The sequence below is a fragment of the Prionailurus viverrinus genome, chromosome B3 (genome assembly GCF_022837055.1).
Source record: "Prionailurus viverrinus isolate Anna chromosome B3, UM_Priviv_1.0, whole genome shotgun sequence".
NCBI lineage: Eukaryota > Metazoa > Chordata > Mammalia > Carnivora > Felidae > Prionailurus > Prionailurus viverrinus.
The window spans coordinates 125,292,628-125,310,396 of record NC_062566.1 but is presented as its reverse complement, the minus strand read 5'-3'; the positions used below and the strand labels follow the sequence as shown (position 1 = coordinate 125,310,396).

At 39.2% G+C, this 17,769-nt stretch overlaps 1 protein-coding gene across 2 annotated transcripts in view; it reads right to left on the bottom strand.

Moving 5' to 3' along the window:
- Positions 1-2,084: 2,084 nt before the first annotated feature.
- FLRT2 (fibronectin leucine rich transmembrane protein 2) overlaps positions 2,085-17,769 on the bottom strand; it is a 107,024-nt gene continuing 91,339 nt past the window's right edge. For both annotated transcript variants that reach the window (XM_047863682.1, XM_047863681.1), the window contains exon 2: positions 2,085-15,623. In XM_047863682.1, the coding sequence (XP_047719638.1) occupies positions 13,252-15,234 (1,983 nt within the window). In that variant the 5' untranslated portion in view covers positions 15,235-15,623 and the 3' untranslated portion in view covers positions 2,085-13,251. The remainder of the gene's footprint in view (positions 15,624-17,769) is intronic.

Here is a 17,769-nt window from a genome sequence, read left to right as displayed (position 1 = left end):
CTGACTGAGCCACCCAGGTTCCCCTAAGTTTTTTGTTTGTTTGTTTTGTTTTCTTTTTTGGCACAGTTACATAGGTACGTATGGTTAACTCTGTTGTTGCTAATGTGGGGAGACTACATCATGAAAAATTTGCAAAAGTGCATGCCCATCAGCTCTCCTACAGACACCCACAGAAGCTCAAAAGGCAATGCCCACATTTTAAAACTTAATTTAAATCAAGCAATACATGAGCATGCCTGGTTGAAATGTGGATGGGTGGATCCACACTCAAAGCTGTGTCACTCCTGGTCGCATGAGATAGTACCTCTCTCTATCTCAGGATCTCATGAAAGAACAGACCGTGGGGTGTCTGTATTCATTACAGGAGCACAAGACAGCATTTTGTTCTATGAGGGGTGATAGAAAAGGAAAGAGGAAATGACAGAAAGAAGTTGGATGGAATTAACATAGCTGAGCGCTCACTAGGTACAAGGTACTGTGCTGGTAACTTTAAATGAATTCTCACGCCAACACAATGATAGGGGTTTTTTTTATTATAGCACTTTAGATATAAGATACCAAATATTAAAGTGGTTAATTATTTGGCTAGGGACACAGCTGGTAAGTCAATGAGCCAGTATTTGAACTCTAAAACCATTGCAATTTCCACCATCATATATGCTGTGGATTCTCAAATAACTTTTAATAAGAGCAGTTCAAATTTCTAGTACTTGAATGGTTAATATTTTTCCCCTAAATGTTTATTTATTTTTGAGAGAGAGACAGAGTGCAAACAGGAGAGGGGCAGACACACACACACACACACACACACACAGAGTCTGAAGTAGGCTTCAGGCTCCAAGCCATCAGCACAGAGCCTGACGCGGGGCTCAAACCCACGAACCGCGAGATCATGACCTGAGCCGAAGTTGGACGCTCAACTGACTGAGCCACCCAGGCGCCCCTGGATGGTTAATATTTTAAACTACTTGTTAATTCTTTTGATAACTTCTTGGTCTCGATGTTTCTTTTTTATTACATTTTCTAAACTAAACCTGATTATCTTGTACCCATGCCACAAATGATTTGTATATGTAAGTGTGCTGATTCATGTACCTACAAAACACATTGTGTGTTTTTCCCTAAAAATGCATTTCACACCCCAATTTATTTGCCCATACTTTAATCACTGCTCTGTAAAACATTTGTGTGTGTGTGTGTGTGTGTGTGTTTCATTTTGGTTTTGATGGGGGCTTTTTGTCCATAAACATGGTAATTTTATGTAAACATTTTCTATCTTTCTTCCCTATGCTGGTTTGTTTGTTGTTTACTTTTCCAGTTGCACTGGCTTGCACTGGCTTTCAGGTTACACTACAATAGACTCACTTTGTACTAATTCTTTCATTAACGAAAGCTTTGTTAAAATAAATTATTTCAAAAACATATCTCTAAGTTTTGAATTTCCTTCACTATGCAAAATTGATTAACAATTACGTACTTTTCCCTCAGATGACTTCATCTTTGATTTACTTGTAAGTTCTTAAACTGCCAGGCAGAATTTTAATGTTTGGAAAAAAATACTATTAAGTAATTTTGTCATATTTGCTTTGATAAATTCCTTTAAAATGCGATTTTGGTCCTTTACAGAGGTAGCATAAGGCTTAACTAACTTTCGAAAATAATTATTGTACTAACTTGGTTGAATTTTACTAAATTCTTTTCATAGAAGTAACAAACTTTTAAAAATTCCATAACAAGGACATAATGAATAAGTGAGCTTGTAAAAAAAGTGAACAGATAATGATACCTCGATCTAAGTCCCAAGGATCACTTTCTAAGTACATAGCTACAAGCTATTTATTTAAAGTATCCATCATTAGATGGTATAAATTATTGGAAAGTCTGCATTATATAAACATCCTTAATAAAGCAATGTTTCATTATTAAATTCAGATGTATGATGTGATCAATTAAAGCTATTGCTTACTGGCTGGATTCTTAGGCAACCACTTTAAGGTAAATATTTTCAAATTAACATCCTTTGCTACCTGGTAAGCCATGGCTTTATAAATGTATTGAAGGCCCTGGAAAGAAGTATTTTCTAATTGTTCTAAAAACTCTTTCTTTATTTTTTAAGACCACAATTGTATATTTTTTCAGGGTTCAAAGATAAGAAGTGGCACAGTCAGTGTTAAAATCTGTTCTATTTCATCAAAAATAAAGTACATTTATCATTCAGCATTTTCCTGGGTATTATCATAATTTCTTTTCTGTTGAATATTTAAAGTTTAATAGCTATTACATAAAAGGCTTACAAAGATAGAAGATGCACTCAGTATTTTAAGAAACAATCTTGTTTTATACAAGTTTTATTGTAGGGAAATCTATCTTTAATAATTTTTTATCGAAATAAAGTATTTTATAAATATGTCTACTTAGTAACAGTTTGAATTTCTCTCTTTTGAGGGAAAGATAATTGAGTTAATAAGAATGAGCTTTGTTTCTACTTGCTTCTCTTTCTATTCATTTGTCATTTTTCAGCCATGATGAGCTTGAATGAATCTGTTACTGCACCGAACACTTGATATAAATTATCTCATTGACTCTTCACAAGTACTGTTACCCTATTTCACATATGAGGAAAATGAGGTTTAGGAACATTAATAACACACAGGTATCAAGTGGGAGCTCTTTGTGATTCCAAGGCTCTTTTCATACTTGTGCATGATGCTTTCCAAACATATTGAGTTTACTGTTGCTGTAACTAATGGGGGACATGCTAGTCTTTGTAATAAAGTCAACAAAATGGAATTTTTGCATGCTCCCTGTTTTCTCTCCCATACATATCTTCCTGAAATTCATGAAAACACATGGCATAAATCAGCCCAATTCACTATAGCTAAGCTTCATGGAAAATTGACAAGAATGAAACAGAATTGAGAGTCCAAAAGAACTTAAGAAATCAACCAAAGTCTTATGCTCTCAACAAGAAGAAATAGGCCAGAGAGATGAATGGTCTGACCCATGATCCAAAGGAGATCCACGGTGTGTAATCCTACTTTGTGGATATTAATTCCCCATATTTTCAGAAAGCGCCTGACATTGATTGAACACTTTAGTGTGTTCCAGGCACCTTGCTGTATTGTGGCTGCTGAGGTAATTATTGTAATTACCTCAAGGACCGATGAGGAAATAGAAGCATAAATACGCTCAAGGCCCATGGAATGGAGCAAGGAAAACTCTGGACAGATTCGAACTCAGAATCAGAGAGGTTCATCATGTTCAGTAAGCCCCATACAATAGGCTGTATAGAAACTGGTGCTTTCTGTCAGAGGTGATTGGCCTCCATTACAAAGCAAATGGTTCCCTCTTATTCAAGATCCACTAGCGGAGCACACTGTATTCCAACTAGTAAGAGTCAATATGTAAAAAGTTAACAACAGAAAAAGCCGGGAGGCAAGCTATCAAAACAGACACCAGCCCAAAGAGAAGAGAAATTGGCTATAGACCAGGGGAATGCCAATATTGACTTCTTTCTCCCTGCCGAATAGCTGCCCCTAAACCAATTAAACTCTGCAGTCAAGGACTAGAAGAGAAAGCATTTTTCCCTTAGCATCTGAATGGCTAACCTTCTGCCTTTATTAAACAAGGAAAGGCAGGATAAAAGGAAAATAACGCTAATATAGAGCCCAAATGAGTGACCTGTTTTGAGCCTGTTTTCACTACCATCAATTACCATGCACCAAAGGAAAAAAGAACATGACCTATTCAAAGAGGACGTATGCCTCTTAATTACAACGAGATTACAAAATGAAGAATGGTATTGATTGCAAAAAGTAACTGGGTGACAGATGGTAGACTGTCACATCTACACTGCAGAACCATTAACATGATCTTCCATTTGGTTGTTACCAGCCCCGCTATCTGCCAGCCAAGTGCCGGTATAGATCCTATGGTTGGTTATAGTAAAACGAAATAAAACCATGTCATTTAACATTATAGATTTTTGAGCAGAAAGTTATTATCTTGCTTTTTTTTTAGTTTTAACTTCCCAATGTCTTCTGAACACTCATTCTCAGAGCACATTTGATACTTCTGTGCTAATTTTTAGCAATAATCACATGTATGTGTATTCTGAAGATCAGAGAGGAAATATGTTAGCTACACTACAAAGAAGTCTATTCTTTTTCCGTTCAACAGTGATACTCAATGGTCCCACCCATCATGAGACAGAGGACCTGGTATTGTTCTGTGCTACCTTATGGCGCCTCACTTTCCCTAACTTTTCCAGTAAAAAAAAAAAAAGAAAAAATGGAAAACTCCCTGTTGGACTGTATTGATAATGGTTGTACACAAGTATGTGAAATTTGGGATGCTAATTACCTTTGAATACATGACTCTTGTATAATGCTGATCTTAATACTCATGAACTTGGGTGTCTTCATATAAAGTGGGCAATATGTCACTCTGTGCTTGTGAAAGAGGTCTGTCTGAAAATATATCGTGTCCAATGCCATTTATTCAATGCTTGCCGAGTCTGACAAACTGTTAACTGCTCTACATACCTGCACTTCTGGCAACCCCCATATGTGTTAGACTTCACTGTCTCCATTTCAGGTAAAGGAAACTGATGACCATAAAGTATAAGTTATTAACAAAGCCAACTGGCAGAGACAGGTTTCCAAAATAAGTCAGCCTGTTTCAAGTTTGAGGTTTTAATAACTACCACCTCCACTGCATCATTCTTTATGGGAATATCATTTCTAGAAGAGAACTATTTATTTGTAGAGAAAATAATTAAGATAATACAATGTGGACCTCTAAATGATACATGCCATATTTTAGGTATAAGATATGACACAGTGAATATCGACTGTCCCTTTTGATATTGCCGATGCAAACAAAAAACTAATCTACTTTTTTATACGTGAAAAGTTCATCATGCCTAGCAAAGTGTCAAAATGTTTTACTTTGACTTTATGTCTATCCATACTTTGTGTACTTCTCATGATGATGGCACCTGGTAAGACAATGCTTTAAGGTATGTCTTCATATGCCTTTTTGCAAGTTGGCTCAGAGTTTTGGGGTTTTCTGTAAAATATAAAAAGGATGTTCTTCAAATCATTTGAATAGTTCTCTCAGCCTTCCTTGTAGGTATAAACATATCCTGATTTCATAATAAAGTTTTCAAATCAGATAAATGTGTGATCAACAAATAATCATGAAAACAAAATTTCTCTAAAAATAGTCATGGGTAAACAAGAGATTTTTTTTAGGAAATGTATGTTTTGTTTCTTGTAAAATTCATATCGTAGCTTCTGAGCAAGTCTAATTCTGCATATCCAGAATTCCACCGATCATTCGGAGGCTTTTAAGAAAGTCATCCAGCCGTAGGAGGTTGACAGGGTAGCTGTTATTTGAGCTGCTGCTGTTTGGGGACACCTGACATCACTTCATTGTCCCATGTGCTCTGTTCACATTTTACCCAAAAGCATGTACGAGACACCTGCCCAGGGCTGGACACTGTACTTACTCATCACTGGATGAGATACAAAAATTGCCAGAGTCTGTCCTCTGTCTCCGGGGGGTTAAAATATAGGCATGAAACATACCCATGAAAACCCACAAAATATAGATGCCATAAAGAAAAGTATTTTAAAGTTATATTAACTGCACAAAGGAGTCAGATAGTTGACAGATGTGATTTGAGAAGCTTCCCAAAGGTGGGGGCCACTTGAGTCATATCTTAAAGAAGGAACAGTTCACCAAGCAAAGGAGAAAGTGAATGTCATAGGATAAAAAACGTCGAGCAAAACTACAGCAGTATGGAGGAGTTGACATTTCTTAGAGATAGACTGTTGGTTGATTTCAAGTATCTATCTAGTCCAGAGAACATAATGAATAAGGAGGACACACTAGTAAGGAATGCCAGAGAGTAATGTATATATGACACATTATGTCATAGAAAGAGCTTGAATTCTCTCTTAAAATCATGGTAATGCCTTGTCACAATCAGGCATTATTTACAGACTATTATACCTTGTCCCACGGTGTGTAGGAAAGATGCAAGTGGACTAGAGAATACAGGAAGGGTCTTAACCATGTCAGAGTTAGGAAATGGAGAGGAGAAAAAACATTTGAGAAAGCATGTAAGTGCTGTAAGTGGAACTGCTGTATGATTACTCAAATGTAAGAGTGCGAGTGCTCAAAGGAGGCAAAGAGACAGGAAAAACCTGGCCCATGTGTTGAGTACCATAACTTTCAGGAAAGATTTCTGATGATGCCAAGTTTGCTGTCCCGGAAAGCAATCTTATTCAGCACCAGAACTTACCAGCCTTCATCAAATAGTTGCTAAATGAAAACAAAACTAAACTAACAAAGACCCATCCTACCCAAACCAGGGAGTTTAGCAGAATCTGAACCAGCATAATTTGATATTTGGTTAGGAATAGATTGACCCAATATGGAAGTTGATTATGTCACAGAAATGACAAGAATCTCCTTAAGGATGTAATGAATTTTTCATTTAGTTTAGACTTCACACCAAGAAAATGGGCAAACGGGTTCATCAATTGGTGTGTGTGTGTGTGTGTGTGTGTGTGTGTGTGTGCTAAAAAGACCTCTGTTTTTAGAGTGTACCATTACAGATGCTTTATCCTTAACTTTCCATATAACTAATAAAAACAAAGCTCCTACAATATCCTCTAAAGCTCACATTTTCTATTTGTGCTATCAAAAAAAAATTGTAAATCCAGGAGCCAGTTTGCTAAGGCCCTAATAGATTCTGACATATGAGCATCTTCAGCAGGATCTACAAAATACTTCGAGCAACCTCTCGAGTAAGAAACAAACTCATTACTAAAAATAACCTCACTCAAGTCCTTTTAATAGTTCTTTCAGCTCACCCCGTGGGTGTAGGCATATCTTGATTCCATCTGAAGCTTTCAAGTCAGATAAATGTGTAGCCACCCAATAATAACAAACACAGAATTTCTCTAAAAAAAAACAGGAATGGGATTTGAAAGACAAATATTTTTAGGTTTTTAGAATGTTTCCTTGATTTGCCACAAACAATAATTAATATATGTGTCCTCAGAGTGATGTTGTGATATGTCGATCATCACAAATTTTAACCGTTGACAAAGAAGTTGTCCTGAAGGCTAGTCCATCTCAAAGCTAGTCAATTTAAGAGGCGAGAAAGTACTTAAGAGTCTAAGAATCATGTTTGGGGTTAAAGCCCGACTCTGCCATTCACAGGTTTTATGATCAGGGACGAATCGCTATACTTCTTGGGAAGTTTTACATGCTGAAAAGCTAAGATGAAACACCTTACATAGTTGAAGACAAAATGTGACCACATGTATCAAAGCATTCTAAATGTGGCATTACATTGGTGCTCAAGAATTGTCAGGTGCCATTATTTATTGTTTTAGATTAATTTATATTCTGGTGCCCAGCGGAAATTTAAAGTTGCATGTCTAGTTACCAAACACAATTCCTAAATGTTCAATTACTTAGTATATGTTTGAAAATTTGATTCAAATTCAATTCTAATTTCATCAACGCACCATCACTTTGCGTCATCTATTAAACACCAAAATCATCTAATATATACAACAAATGCATCATCAAATGTATCAAGAAGTACGTCTATTTCTTTTGTCACCTTAGATACTCTCTTGAGGTTGAGAGAATGTAAAATTATTACATGGTCTCTGAGACTCCGGGATGTGTTCGAAAACAAGCTTCTTGCACAATCTGTGAGCTCCTTAGTGGTAGAGTCATATTTTTCTCTGAATCCCCAAAGAACCTAACATAGAATTCTGTAGAAGGTACATGAAAAATAAATACTTTGGGTGAACAGACAGATTTCTTTAGGAACACAGGGAAGTAGAAGGTGTGCTTGACTTGCCTAAGACTGTATTTTATTCTTCTATAAAACTTCTGAAGTCAGCCAAATGCTGACTTGTAATAAACTTTTTTTTTTAACGAATTTTATTCCTTGACTAAGGGTCTGGTCTTCACAGAATAAGGTCTGCAATTCTTGGTAAAAGTAACTGAAAGTTGCATGGACATTGCTTGACACAAAATCTCCCAAGTGTAATAGAAATCACCAGTGACCACTGTCTTGCATACTTAATTTTCCAACATAGATTCTAAAATAATTAATACTAGTTAACTGAAGTGTCATGATTTTGTTTCCTGATTTAATCTCTGTCAAATACATTATTAAAGAGTTAGAGGAAAGGGGTCTGGCAAAATCGTGAGAATAATCCGAGTTGAACTGGAGCATGTGAATAGATACATTTTCATGAGTGCTCATTAGAAGTATGGGTGCATGAGCTATAAACAAATCTGAAGTAGAAATGTACCATGGGAATTCTTAAGAAAAATTGACATTTTAAAACCAATAGTGTATGTTATGAAATGGGGGGGGGGGCTATTCTGATTGGATAACTACATTCGTATTTATCTCTATCCTAAGCAATACAGATTTCACAAATACAAAACAATATTCTTGATGTATGGTGTATACTGAAAAGATATGCAGACAAACACACAAGTTAGTCGGGAAGTAGAAAAGAACATGAAGATTTCATATAAACCCCTCACACACACAAAAAAGGTTAAATGGCTTTAAAAACAGAAGTTGTCTTCAAGGTAGGAGAAAAGGAAAAATCCTATCACCTCCTTTATTCCTGCCACCCTCATGCATCATCAGGAAGCCTTCCACATTAACAATTTCTCTTTCACATTAACAATGCAAGTGTTGGCTATAACCCAATGAACTTACTCAGATAAACAAAATGTGGTTTTCTTTTAAAATAAGCCTTTACTGAATATATCAACAAGGTACTGTATAGTGTAGAGTGAAGTTTGTAGTTAACAACGTGTGCGGCATGGTAGGTCTCAGAGGACGTGCGATGCAGAATCTTCCAGACCCTTGAAGTCCCTTGTTATGAGAACACACTAAACATAAACCAGAAGGAAATCAACATGTGGTTCAAACAAACCATTGGGATTAACTTTTGGTGAATATATACTGGTCTTAGAGGGACAGACAGTGGTGACTCCTTCACCTTGCCTCAAAAAGCTATAAATCTTATATCCCATGGACATCTTCATAAATGCCTCAGTGTGCATGTTTGTGTGTGTGTGTGCACGTATGTGTGTGTTGCATACTAGTTTAAAAATGCCTGTTACGATGGCCTTGCTTTGTGCTCTTCTGGTGGATGATGTGCCTCTAGAAAAAGAAAAATGAAAACTATAGCAAACGAATCTGATCGGTTTGTTGTAACAACAGTATCATACATGGACAAAACTTTCTCCCCACATTCTGTGACAAGCATCCCCCAGTGGTCAATTGTCTTATGGCCCTGATGTAGAAATCAGAGAAGGATGTAAGCCATGGCTTTCTTCATTAGTATTTTGACTTTTTAAAAAAGAGCATCAGGTCAGTTTTGACAAGAGTAAGAATTAGGAGAGCTGTTTGTTTGTTTGTTTTGTATTTGTATTGCCCTTTGCAGCACAAAGAAATTGCTTTGCACTCCCATGAAGCTGGGAAGGTAAATCATGGGCAAAACTGTTCTTGTTCTAACGTAAAACTCAATGTCTCCTTGTTGTAGGGTAGAGAAAAATGCTGTAAACAAAGAAATTGATGAAAACTAACCAGTTCACTGTCAAAAAGTGATCTGCCTCAGCCGTTCCCTGTAACTTTTGCTTGCATTGGGTGTTCTGCTCACCGCATGCAGAGCTGGTTCTCCACGTGGGGAAGTAAGTTATGATCTTGGGAAGCGACTAAGACCATCATGATCGGCACTGGTAGGAAACGGAGCCTTAAAATTAGCGACTTCATTAATATTTTTTGCCAGACTGGTCACAATACAGCAACACTGTTTGTTTTTTAAGCCTTGGGGAACATATCTTATATATTATCTTATATATTTCCAACAGACATCCAGGTAATTAGAAATCGCATTATTTCTCAGGGGATAGAATGCTTTCCACTTCTCATACAAGGAGACCGGGCAGGGAAACACACTTTTTGTCTCTGCCTGTGGCCATCCGTTGTGATGAACTGCTAATGTATTTGACAGTTTTGAGGGGAGCACAGAGCCTCTCCTGTTCAAACACATCTCCCCACAACAAGCAGGTATTAATGACAACCCTGGAAATGAATAACGATCAATAACATCTGTGTGATCACGGCTACACCTCTCACTCTTAGAATTTCCTCTGCACGGTGACAGTTGCCTAGCTCTGAAAGTGGCCGTGTGTTATCTGAAATCAGCTTGTTTGGTCAAACAGCATCCAATTCTATAAGCCAGGGTGTATGTCTTGTTGGTTCATGGTCCCGGCCTGCATCTTCAACTGTGACTCTTCCTAATCTCAAAGTACATAACAATGGCAGCAAGACAGGCTCCATTAGAGGGTAGATGTTTCAGCAAAACACACTTCCCGCTATTGAAGATGCCAATCAAAGCCTAAGCCAACACTGACAGTTGGTTATTCAGCAGTTTTCCTAAGACACGTAAGACATTACAAATTCCGTGATGGGCTTCCTATTCTGGCGTGAGAGCCCCAGGTATGCTATGACAAACGAGACACTGATCTTATTTTTAGCAGCCTCCATCATACTGTGCGCAAGATCAAAGCAAAGACTGTAACTAGGTTCTATCTCTTCAGGAACGTCTTTTAGCAGAGGCCCCTTCACATGACTAGGACTTCATTGTACCACTCAAGCCCCAAATAATTCTGTGAATCCCACAAGACATCATAGAAACCTTTCCAACATCGGTCCTGGCTCGAAACTAAAATGTTTCAGCAGCCAAATATGATGCTGGGGGTTAGATACACAATATAAATAAACGAGCATGATTATTTTGTGGATAAAAGAGAAAAAAAAAACCCTCAAAAGTCAAAGTACCATAATGTGAACACATAGTTTTATCTACACAGCCAAGGAGAAGACAACAGTGGAAGGGAATTATCCAGTTAAATACACACAACCCCATGTCATTGTCCTGAATGGTAAATGGCTTACTGTTAACACTGATCACCTTCACAGACTGTCTTGTCCCTTTGCTGTGTGGAATTAGCTTTCAACAAGCAACAGCCAGATTTTGCTAGCTAATAAACTCATATGGAAACCTAAGTCACTTTAGAATTAATTCAAATTAATTAACAGCTTATTTCAGTTCAACTGACTGCCGTTTCGATTCTTGCCTCTACAACATTATAACTTCAGTTATATGTTCTGCTTATTCTGAGGGACAAGGGAGATTAAAACATATAAGTTGGGGGGGTACGTTATTAAAGAAAATAAAGCTCTTACTATAAAGAAAAACTTGCATAGCGTTTTATACCTAAACTCTTACAAAGAAGACACATCACAGTTCTATTTTGTTAAAAGTGAGAGACAGAGAAAGAGTGAGAGAGAAAGCCAAAATGAGTGTGACATCAATTTCACAGGTCCCTAAAAAATGGCCAGTGGTAAAGGGAATCCACAACACAGGGCAGAATTTGATTTTAAAAGGAATTTTCCAATGGTGTGTTTTTTTAGTTAATGTAGGTGATCGATAGCCCTTCTACATCTACGGGATGAAAAGGAGTGAGTTATACATACTTTGTGAAAATGGGCATTGCTTTGAAAATATCTAGAATTAAGCACAGACATCCCTCTCTTCTCTATGCCCTCTGCTCTTTGCCCACTCTGCCAAGATTAGGGGAAGGAGCCTGTGCTCTCTGACTTGTTCCATGTGATCCTACTAATGTAAGGTAGATCATCCCTCCACAATTCCGAAAGAAGAGGGACATCCAAGACTGAGAGGGAATAAATGAAATTTCAAAAATGGAATAGGATGAACATCGGTCCAAGGTGGAAACTCAGTATTGCTTTAAAAAAATACATTATTTCAGCCAGCTTTGATATGTCCTTATAGAATTATCAGCAGAGAAAATTAGTATACATTTTAAAGTGTATAAGTATATATGGATATTTTGTGGACCCGAGACTGGGATCTCATTTTCTCTTTCAAAGTTTAAGCAGAGTGGGGGGAAAAAAATCTAGCATAAACGGCTAGTTACGAAAATATAGGTGAGGTGACTGGAAGACAAATTTGCAAGGGGATAAAGGTATTAATTCAAGCTATTTCAACATGATACTAACAAAGTCGTTTGAATGAAGTGTAGGAGAATCACTGATCACTTGCTTTTGTCTAAATGGTACCAATAGTTGTTAAATAACAAGTTTAGTATATTCCAAACACTGATCTCTTGTTGGTCTAAATATCATGTTGACATAGCTGTGGTGAATCTACCCAAATAATTCTCATTATCAAAAATAATTCCATTCAATATAATTCTTCCCGTTATTTTATTAGCCTCTTCTAAAAAAGTATTCTAGAATATATCTCTGTTGAATGTGATTCAACCTGACATATAATTTGAATAGTAACACTTTTAAAGGGAGTTTTCTTGCTGGAACATCCTATCTGTCCCTGAAGATGGCCGGAATCAGACTCAAGTCTCTAACTCTGTTATCACATAGGATCAGGGAGGCGTGAGGGGTGATTTTTAAGCTCCCAGTCAGAAAGCCAACCCCCGGGTTTGAAGTTCTTTTCAAAGCCCACATCATTTTCTGGATTCTGCCGGGTTCGGTTAACTTATCTTACAGGAACGGGCTTCCTCGTGATGCTTTCTAGATTTCCTGCTTTGGGTCAAATCAGGGTAACTACCTCCTTTCTTCTACTTTGAAATTTTTAACTTTCTTTCCACACCAGGAAGTATAGAAATAGCATAAAAATATCTATCTGGGCCATTCCTTGTTTTCCCCATGTTGTGTAGCCTACCCTGATGAGTCCGTTTCCATGTGCCTTTTCATCTGACCACCAACGATAAGAAAGGAATTTATTCTGACAGCTTCAACAGTAAAATGGTGAATGTGCATCATGAGGAAGAATCACTCCTTAGCCTTGGCATTGGGTTCTCATGGTACAACCCTGTACAGTACTTCAGCAACTATTTTTTTTTTTAAGATTTAAAAAGCAAAGAGTTACAAAACTGTTTGTCATTAACTTGAAATAGAAAAGATAGCACTTTTTTCTTTAAATCCCATTATATAGTACACCGTATAAATTACAGAGTATGCAAATGCACAAATGCATCTGGGCAACATTTATCAAATGTAATTCGTGTGTCTTTCGGTGCACACACGTGTGTGTGTTCTCCAGAGTCTTATTGTCCGCCTTTATAACGCTGGACCTCTGGCTGTCACGTGTGGCAGTGCTCCAGGTCTGGCACACTGCTGTTACAGTATCGCATGTTGTTGGGGATATGGCAGTCCGTGTAATTAATGCCCCCGTTTGGGGTATAAAGGGGCTGCAGTCTGAAATCTCCTTTAAGGAGCTGATCGTTATTTAAGGAGACGATCTGAAAGCTGGTTTCTGTCATCTCCAGGATGGAATTGTCTTTCTTGGTGCCCGCCTCGCAGTAGTCGTCTTTCCGCCGCCCTCGGTTGTATTTCCACTTCTGGGAGGTGTAGCGCCCCTTTTTGTGCATGTGCCAGCAAAAGACGCTGAGCAAGACCACGAGCACAAATATCACCGCGCCCCCGATCAGGCCCGCCAGCAGAAAAGGGGAGCCCATGCTGCGGGAAGTCGTCTGCTCGTGGCTGGAAGCCGTGTTGCTGCCATTGTTCAAATATGAGGCATGGGTGGTGGCCTCGGAACAAATGGTATCTTCCACAGCTCGGTAGTTAAAAGCATCCAGTGGCACTAAACAAATCCGATAGGTGGATCTGGGCTCTAAATTAACCAGGCTCAAGTGCTGTTTCTCACCGCTGACTATGCGTTCCTGAACAATGCCCCCTACTAAACTGTGGCCCATTTTCACCCACGTGAGTTTGTATGCCATCACGGTAAAGAGAGAGAGCCAGCTGACTTGGATGGACGTGTCATTCACAAAATGGATAGAGAGTTGGATCCGTTCAGAAATAGGTGGGGTCACTCTTTCTCTGCCATCCCAGTCAGGGATCGTGGGAAGTTTGGCTGTGGTGGGAGTCAGAGGCATGTAGCTTCTGCTAGGGGTTGGGACAGAGAGCGTGGAAGGCTGGGTCGTTGGCGAGGCTGTACTTGGAGCTGGGGTAAAGACGGGCAGTCCAGGGGTCGTGGTGGGGCATGACAAAAGATTCATATTCAGCTCCCTGACAGCCATCCCCCGGACTTGCTCGGGCCCTTGGCACATGAAACCTCGCACGTTGAGAGATGAAGGGATGTATTTGAGCCATTCTGTGACCCATTTAATACTGCAGTCACAAAACCAGGGGTTATTCCGAGCAGTGAGCTGCTTCAGGTTGGAGAGATTATCAAAGACCCCTTGAGTCAACACGCGCAGTTGATTGTTGGATATGTCCAGGCGTTCCAGCTTGCGAAGATTTGAGAAGGCTGTCAAAGGGATGTGGTTGATCTGGTTGTCCTGCAGGTAGAGCCTGATCAGATGTGTACCTGGGAGATCAGGAGGGGGGTGGGAGAGTGAATTCCGAACAATGGAAAATTCCTTGAGCTTGGTGAGATGACTGAAGGTACCCTCGGCAATGCCCTTGTTAGTCAGGAGGTTCCCATCCACGATCAGACGCTCTAAGCTCGTGAGGTTCTGAAAGGCCATGTCTGATATGACAGCGATACGATTTTCATCCACTCTCAGCTCTTGCAAATCCACAGGAAGCCCAACGGGCACGCTGCTCAGGTGATTCTTGGATAGGAACAACAGTTTGAGGCTCACAGCCTCCCGGAAGGCCCCATCTTCCACCCCCACCGTGGATATAGAGTTGTCATCCAGGTGAAGCTCTTCGAGCTTCAAGAGCTGGGCGAGAGCAGCCCGCGAAATGGTCTGAATGTTGTTTTCCTGCAAATGGAGGACTCTGACGTTCTTGGGAAGGTTCATGGGGAATTCATCCAGTTGGTTGCCATAAAGGTAGACCGTGTGCACCGACCGTACATTGTGCAGTTCTGCGGGAAATCCAGCATTATTAATTTGGTTGTTGTGGAGGTAGAGTACGGTTACGCCCTCCGGGATCCCAAGAGGCACTGAGGTCAAGCTTCGCTCATTACAGTAGACAAAGTTCCTGTCGCAGCGGCACACGCTAGGGCACGCCAAGGTTTTTGACATTTGTGAGTAGAGCCCCAGGGAAATGAGAAGCCAAGACTTCAGGAAAAAAGCCCCACGGCTGGGCCACTGTGTGGTCTGTAGGCCCATTTCTGAAGTACGGAAACAAAATACAAGGTGGTGGGAAAGTAACAAGAAACAAAACCAAAATGACGGGAAAGGGCTCTGTTAAAGTCCAGAACTCCAACTAGAGGAAAAGTCCCAAGGGCCTGTAAGAAAAGAATTCTCCTGTGATCTCTGCTCTTATCAGCCTGTGTTGCCGTCTTTGTTACTGTCCTCCATGTGCAAAAACAAAAAAACAAAAAAACAAAAAAACACAAAAAATCAATAGGGAGAATTTTCCACACAGGCAATGAGTGAAGCCGAGTTATCTGCAGTCAACAGAGGCCCAACTGGGCAGGCAGAACTCCCTTCTGATGTTGTAGATCAGGTCAGTGTTGATCAGACTATGAACTTCTTGGTTAAGCTCAATCTGCACTCTGTTAGAGGAAAGTAGAGAGAAAAAAGTCAGTTTAGGATAGTGATGGATGAAGTTCTGGTTACTAGAAGCCTTTTAAGAACACTATGGCCAGAACCAAATAGCCAGGGCCACAGAGTTGGCGTTAAATGATGTTTTAAGCAACAATAATTTAGTTGAAAAGGTATCCAACAAAGGAACACGATTCAATTACCTTATCTTCAACAACCCAATCAGTACCGTCTCTTAAATATCTGTTTGAATATCCAAATAGAAAGGGCACAAAAGGCACACTGCTGAATCCACTGAATCAATAATGATGGTTACCTACAAATTCAACTGGTCACATCTTCTTTCAAGATGAAACAAATGACTGAGTACCTAACACCACTTGAGAGAAGAAACGTGAAGCCTTTTCTAAATGCAAAATAGGCACTGCTGAGGTCATTTAAAAAGATGTGTCCTTTTGATCTAATGCCGTAAGGAAGAGGAATAAACACAATGCACAGAAGCACGCGTGAAGGCAGAGAGATTTTTTTTCTTCCCCATTTTTCGTCTCTCCTCACCTTTGTCTTCCATCAAAACAGCTTACCCTCAAGGTACTAAGGAGAAGGACCAAACTCCAGTTCATGATTCATGTGTATTTATTCCCTCTTTCGGGACCTCCAGGTACAGATTTGAGAGTTGTCACACTCATGATTGGGAATAAGGTATTTTTCAACACCACCCCCTTCCTCCCATCTGTGTTTATTTCTACCTTTTTTTTTTTTTTTTTTTTTTTTGTAGGTTCCACGTCCAGAGTGGAGAGCAGTACCGGGCTTGAACTCATGACTCTGAGATGAAGACCTGAGCTGACATCAGGAGTTAGATGCTTAATCAATTTAGCCACCCGGGCACCCCTTTTTTCCTGCTTTAAAGAAAGACCTTTAGCACACTTTGAAACGATAGAAGACCCAGTTGGGGAAGTCAAGGCAATACACAGATAGTAATCATGCCTCCCTGCTCTACCATGTGTTCCATCTGTTTTTAGATCAGAGAGGTAAAGCAGATAATTGAAAGGTGCCAGATTTTATTTCCTTACAAAATAAGCCAACATGACAGGACATGGCAAGCTATGAGTTTCTTCATTCTCACCAAAAGACAGAAATTGAAACAACTCATATCTGGAAGCACAGAGGAACTCTTTGAAATTGTTCCCTTAGCTATCTTTAGAAACATAATTAAAAAAGAAAAAAAAAAACACCGCAAATGCTGTTTAACTGTCAAGGATATTGTAAATTTGTTCTACAACTTAAAAAAAAATTGTGAACCACCTAAAAAAATGCCACTGATGACCTGAAACAGTAAAATTCATGTTTTGTTGTTCAAAAACCTTAAAAAGGGAAGGGGAGATACAGGGAGTTTTCTCCACGCCAAAACAGATTGAGATATGATACTTTATTAAAAATCAAACATTATTGACTTTGTTAAAACGTACAAATAAATATATGTTTTGCCACTAGACAGGAGCCATCCCTCCAACCCAGCAAAAATCTCCCTATATAACTTAAAGAATAATTTATAATACAGCCAAGGATAGTATAGGGAAAATTAGTTTAATGCCATCAGCCTGACATCATCCTTAAGCTCAGATTTCAAATTTTTTTTTTAATTTTTTTTTCAACGTTTATTTATTTTTGGGACAGAGAGAGAGCATGAACGGGGGAGGGGCAGAGAGAGAGGGAGACACAGAATCGGAAACAGGCTCCAGGCTCTGAGCCACCAGCCCAGAGCCTGACGCGGGCTCGAACTCACGGACCCCGAGATCGTGACCTGGCTGAAGTCGCACACTTAACCAACTGCGCCACCCAGGCGCCCCACAGATTTCAAATTTTTAAGCCATCTCAATGCCTCCTAATAGCTAGCTATTCAAGTGTGATCTTGGTCCAGGAGCATGAGCTTGAGCTGGGAAATTGTTTGAAAGGCAGAATCTGCACGTTAGCAAGAACCTGGGTGTGCACGTTAAAATTTGAGAGGCATTGCCCTAAACACAGTAACATTTAATCATTTGAATATTTTAATTTATTAAATATAAAATAAATGGAAGAAGATGCCCAATGACTCTTCAAGAAGAGTGAAAGCATAAGGCATACTCATCACTTTTGTCCCCCGGAGACAGTCTCAAATGA